Below are 6,055 nucleotides of genomic sequence, written 5' to 3'. Positions count from 1 at the left end.
TGGCATTTTCAAAAAACACAAGTCTTTGCAAGAAAAACAGAGAATTACTTAATGTTTAATAGAGGTTTATTCATGTATACATAATAACCGTCTAAAAACAAAAACACAGATTAGTGCACATTCCGTATTGAATTCACAATTGGGGGACAGTCTGGCGGGCTGTTATTTCAAATGTGTCTATTTTACATAGTTATATCTAGTCAAAGGAAAACTACAAACAGAATGGCAATTAATATAAAACTAACAGTCTTTATGATCACGGTACTTTGTGATCAACAAGATTAACATTTCAAAGGAGTGTTGTTTATAACAATATAAAATCTCACTAGTAGACAGGCAAAACATTTACAATGATGGAATGGTAGCAAGAACTGCACTGATGATTCTGAATTATTGCTTTTTTATATTTATTTTTTTTAAACTATGTGGATTGCATCTCTCACCATGGTGAATCGTGGCGTAAACATGTAATTACTCCATATTTTGGGGGGAGGGGGGCAAAGCTCCTTGCTGAGTGAATCCCATGCAGATCTATTCCTCTGTGTGGCGTCACACGTTTCCCGCCTTTTTTTCTGGTAAATGATAACAGAAGAGATTAAATATATTACAATATGTTTCTACATTTAACATTTTAAATAAATAAATATTCACAAATTTAGTCACAGAGGGTCTTTTTGGGTTATTGTTCTTTAAAAATAAATAGTGAATTTCATAAAACAGAACAGCAACCAGTACACAATTCCTTGTGACAGTTCAGTTAAGACAGTTCCTCAGCCTCAAGAACACTTAATTGTTTGTGGTTCCACATTCACATAGAGAAATACTATAATCTTTCATTTAATTAAGTGTAATTTGAATATTTTCACAAAATACAACTTGGCAAAATTAGAGAGAAACTTCACAACAGCTCAATTAAACTACCTGTACTTTCCTTCGCATTGACTGGCACTACAATACACAAGATTTTAGTTTTTTAAAGGGGTTTACCAATGTCTTTTGACATGTCTACAACACCAGAACATGTTCAAACAGACACAGATGGAGGTGATTAGGATCATTAAGAATCAATACAGATTTCCCTGATTCAAAGTAACTTGTCTATGACAGTAACTGCAATAATTTTCAGGTTGAAAACATTTCAGACTATTGTCCAGGATTTCCTTCTCCTTGGCTAACTGATCAGTGGCTGAGAACACAACTGCACGAACGATGGAAGCTGCAACCTCATAAAACATCCTCTTCAAAGCCTCCTCTTGGTCATCTGTTTTGGTGTTCGCAGACCCAGAAAGGGACCCTTCACAGCAAGGGGCCCCTTCCCCCCCCAGTCTCTAACTTAACACTAGTACCTAGTCCTACTTCAGAATCTGCTTTGTCATTTCCATTTTGCTGCAGATCTCTTGAGTCAATTGAGGCTGCACACTCACCGCTTTGGGCAACTGCATTGACAGTATCACACTTCCCGTCTTGATTGAGGATCTTCCCATCCTTTGGACAAGTTTTGCCACTAGAGTCAATGTTCTCCTGGTTGGTCTCCTCCTCCTTCACATCATTCTGGGTAGTTGCATCATAATTGTGTGCTGTGGTGTCCTCTGATGTAGCATCCGAGCATCCATTCTCACCGTTGGCTTTGGGCTCTGTCTGGCATCCACCTTCTGGCGCTGGAACGACTGCGTGAGACTTGTCTGATGGTTGACCAGATGGTGTGCTAGTGTGGGACTTCTCCTCTCCATCAGAACTCTTGAGCTCACCTGCCACCTGAGCTTCATTATTACTCTCACTCTGAGCTACCGTCTGCTCCTCTGATACAGTCTGTGGGACATCAGTTGCCCCAGCAGTATCATCAAGGACGTCCATGTCTTTAGCCTCGTTCTCACCAGTACCATCGCTCTCTTTCGGCGCTGTTGTACCCTCCCCCGTGTCCATGCTGGTACTCTTCCCCTTTCGCAGTATGAAGTTCTTTAGCGACACAGCACGGTTGAAGTGTGTCCTTTTTGCCTTGGCTGTCTTGCCTGAGTCTTTACCTGCCTGTGGTTCATCAGTCTGCTCTTGCTCACCCGCTGGTTCCTCCTCCGCTCCACCAGTGTCAGCTGCCCTCTTTGATTTGGGAATAACTCGTTTTTTGAAAGAGGTCCAGATCTCATTTGCATGCTGGTCCACAGATTTTGCATGCTGTGTGGTAGCAGTTGCTCCTTTCTCCTCCTCACCCTCAGCATCAGTCTTCTCCTGTGTTTCTACGTCACTGGCTACCTTGACGTCTTCTGTCCCCTGTTCTGCCTCTGGGGCATTTTCATCTTTTAGATCCAAAGAGTCTTTATCCTTTGGTTTGTGGATTCCAACAACCGATGAGTCTCTCTTCAGACCTTGAAATGTCCATGATCTCTTTAGTTTCCACTTTTTTTGCCCACTGTGCTCAGACTTTGTGGTGGAATCCAATGTCCCAGTGTCTCCTGCTTCATCTGCACTGGTTCCCTCTGCCCCTTCAGCATCCTTGGAATCATCTGTGCTTTTCTTGTGACTCTTTTGAGCCATAAGTTTCTTGAAAGAGTGCCAGCGTTTCATGTGTTTTGCTTTCTCAGTGTTAGGCTTGTCTGGCTCGTCTGCAGTCTGAGAGTCTTCTGTTTGTTCAGCCACAACTGTGCAGACATCAGCATCCTCCAGCCTGTCTAGAGATTTTGACCTAACTTTTTTCTCTGTGCTTTTGTGCGAGAAAATTTTAGCGACAGGCTTGCGGATGAAGTCCCTAACACTAGACTTCTCTCCTTGCTTTGGCTTGGCACCAGATGCCTTTTGCTCTTGGGAAGCCTCCTCATTTTCTGGTACTTTTTCAATAGTCTGGCCATCAACTGCAGCCTCACTAGGTTCTGCTGGCTGACTAGATGCCTGGTCTGTAGGGCCTGCAGTATCCACTTGATCGCTCTGAGTTGCGGCTTTATCCTGCTCCTCGCCAGTAGTATCCTCAGCTTCTGTATGCTGCTCCTTCTTCTTCTTTCCTCCCATTACTTTTCCAAGCCCACTTTTGTTTAAAAAAGAGTCCCATATTTTTTCAGAAGCTTGCTTGGATTTGCTATCAGCTGGTGGCTCTGTGTTTGGAGTTTCCTCAGTGGTAGGTTGTGTTTCCTCAGTTGAAGCTGGGGCTGGAGCTGACTCTGCATTTGTGGTTTCCACCACAGGTTTGGTCTCTACAACGTCTGCTTGAACAGGCTCTGCATTAGCCTCAGTTGCAGCCATATCCAAAAATAAACTCCAACTATCAGGACTTCCTCACTGAAAAATATGTATTTCCTTCTGTTATTTAAGGAACTGAGTTCATTGATGATCAGCCAACAAATCTGAGAGTTTTCTTATCCAACTTATTTCCATAAGAATTGGGAAATTCTGCATCATATTCCGTGTAGAAAAGAGGGAACTCAAAGCTAGAAGGAAAGAAGACAATCAGTTTTAAATTGACTGCATGTATTTCAATCAGGATTTAAATGATAATTGTATGAGAATGTTTTATTTTACAAGACTTGATACTGGTGATCTAGATCTTATGATCCTGAAAAAAATTAAAGCACACAAGTTTTGTATCTTTGCAATTGATGGATATTTTGTGTTCTAAATGAATGTCAAAATAAAGTATGCATCAGAAAATCTCATGCTGACTTTAAGAGCCTGACACCATTCACCTTAAAGGCACAACTGTACAGATGATCAGTGATTTTGTTTATCGGTTGGGCTGTTTGAGGAGTTTTTTTGTGTTTCCTGCTGTCCAATCCAGAAGCAGTGTATTTTTTATGTAGTTTAATATCTATCATTTAGATATGGAGCTGAATCCATCTCGTTGCGTTAATGTGCACTTACGTGTATTCACGCAAGGACATGAAAATGGAAAATACAAAAGTAAGTCCTCATATCGTTGCCCATATGATAATAAAATCTTATTATAAACATCACCTCTTCACCCTGGGTCAAGTCATATCTTTTAACACTGGGGCTGTTTTGTAACTCTACAGATGATTCTTTTGTTGTTGTTTTACGTTAAGAATTCATGACGCTTAAAGCAATTTAATGCTTCATTTGAATGACCCACTTGCAAATTTGAAATTATTTTACATTGTCTATTCGGTGTAAGATGTTAGAGGCGAACCATGTGTGACATAGTTATATAATTGATTTATACAAGGTGCCTTATGACTGTATGTACCATAAAATAAGTACATTAGCATTATATATATATATATATATATATATATATATATATATTTTCTTTGCCTTGTGAAAGCCCAATAGATAGAACACGACTTAATTGGATTTCACCATGACTGAGTCTGTTTACAGATGGGGCACATGACCCTGCTTGCCCATCAGACTGACACTGGGACAATTGAGACTTGACGGTTTTGCCCCCTCTTTTCAAGGACAAAACCCTTGCCCTTTGTTATGCTAACGCAAGAGAAGAGATTTGGAGAAGCTCCCTCAATAAAGCCCTAAGTGTTGGCTCAAACATTGCTTTGCAGAAATAGAACATAATTCTAATGAGAAACGAGGGAAAAGCCAGTGCAAATGTTCGAGACAGCAGGTGCCAGTGCTCTTCAAACCCTAATTTGCATTGCTAATATTTCCCTAACCATTTCCTCCATTTTGTAAAAATATCAGTAGTTGATATCAACATCGCCGGAGTTATTTTAATTGACGTCATTACAGGGGTAATACGTTATTTGCCGAAACGAGACATGCAACTTCTGTTGTGTCTGGAAAACATGCTGAACAATGGTCAGTCACTTGTTTCGGTTTGGAACACCAATGTAGCGGACCTCATAATAATCATAACTTTGTAAATAGATATCACTTAGAAGCCTCGTGCCATCGGTAACACGTCAATCACCGTGAAAGTGTGTGATGTGGAAATTAGGAAATCATCATGCGGCGGGAAAACAACAACAACAAAAACCCAAGCGCCATACAGGCGCGCGCGCATGAATCGTCTATCTTGGTAAAGCCATGCTGGGTACATTCTCGAAATCTCTACAGTAATGTAGTATTGATCCGGCGACTCTATAAACACTTAAATGTTTTTACTTTGGAAAAGGTATTTCATTCATACATATTAGACTAGCCGCAATTTGTAGCAAATTCACACTTGAGTGCGTCTTATTATAATGTGCGCGAGGGCAGTCTGGCACGTTTGGCGAAGAAGTGGATTGCATGAATGAATGAACTCGTAACAGTTGCTTGAGCACACAATTAGCAATCGTGAAGCAGATGTCCGCATTCATAAACATAAACAAAGCGGGAAACGAATTCATTGAACCAAGCGCGCAATTTCACTATGCCAACGAATTCAAATCCAGGGCGCAGTCATTGAATTGCGCATATTGTCCTTTCTTTATAAATCCCTGCACTTCATTATAATAACTCCAGCGCGTGTTGAAAACACATTGTTCAGGCAGAGCAATCAAAATAACACGCACACATTTTCAGACACAATAACACTTAATAATTAAGTTCAGTACGTTTTCAGTCAGAACAAACAACAAACCCCATTATAACGGAAGAGTCTGCAAACCTTGTGTCTTGTGTCTAAATCCGTCCTGTGTGCTGGAGGAAAGGTAATAATCTGCTGCAGACTGGAAAAGACACTGAAACTAAATCCCCGCTCGCATCCTCATGTCTTGGCTGAGGAAAGCTCAGTGTGTGCGAGTGTGACTGTGTGTGGACATTTGCGCGCGCGGGGACGTTGAGGGTCGAGCGCTGGTGCTAGACGCGCAGCTGCGGCTACATCTATCTCACCCTGTTGCCCTTAGCAACCAGCCAGGGAGACCACCCCCACCCTGTCACCACCACCATACACTCCCGCCCCCATCACTAAAGGGCCGTTCACGCTGTTTAACAAGCCATTGACGGGCGCCGCGTCTCGCTGTTTTTTCAGCGTCTCGCGCAGCAGCAGCAGCAGCACCGCGTTTTTAGACCCCGTGTCAGGTAAAAAACAGAACGTCAACTTTTAAAAGCGCGTCTTGAGACACATGCGTCCTGTTGCGCTGCTTCTTTTTAGGGACGCTTTTGGTCTAAACGG

The 6,055-nt window shown here is 41.8% G+C and overlaps 1 protein-coding gene across 1 annotated transcript; it reads right to left on the bottom strand.

Annotated features, from left to right (window-relative positions):
* Positions 1-48: 48 nt before the first annotated feature.
* Positions 49-5,783, bottom strand: si:ch211-137a8.4 (uncharacterized abhydrolase domain-containing protein DDB_G0269086). The gene is made up of 3 exons (XM_051665876.1): positions 5,549-5,783; positions 1,425-3,413; positions 49-572 (listed from the first exon to the last, which is right to left on the bottom strand). Exons 2-3 carry the CDS (start codon positions 3,226-3,228, stop codon positions 550-552), a joined length of 1,827 nt encoding a protein of 608 aa, XP_051521836.1. The 5' UTR covers positions 3,229-3,413; positions 5,549-5,783; the 3' UTR covers positions 49-549.
* Between the last annotated feature and the right edge of the window lie 272 nt (positions 5,784-6,055).

The sequence above is a fragment of the Myxocyprinus asiaticus genome, chromosome 31 (assembly GCF_019703515.2).
Source record: "Myxocyprinus asiaticus isolate MX2 ecotype Aquarium Trade chromosome 31, UBuf_Myxa_2, whole genome shotgun sequence".
Classification (NCBI taxonomy): Eukaryota; Metazoa; Chordata; class Actinopteri; order Cypriniformes; family Catostomidae; genus Myxocyprinus; species Myxocyprinus asiaticus.
This window is presented reverse-complemented; position numbering and strand designations above follow the sequence as displayed.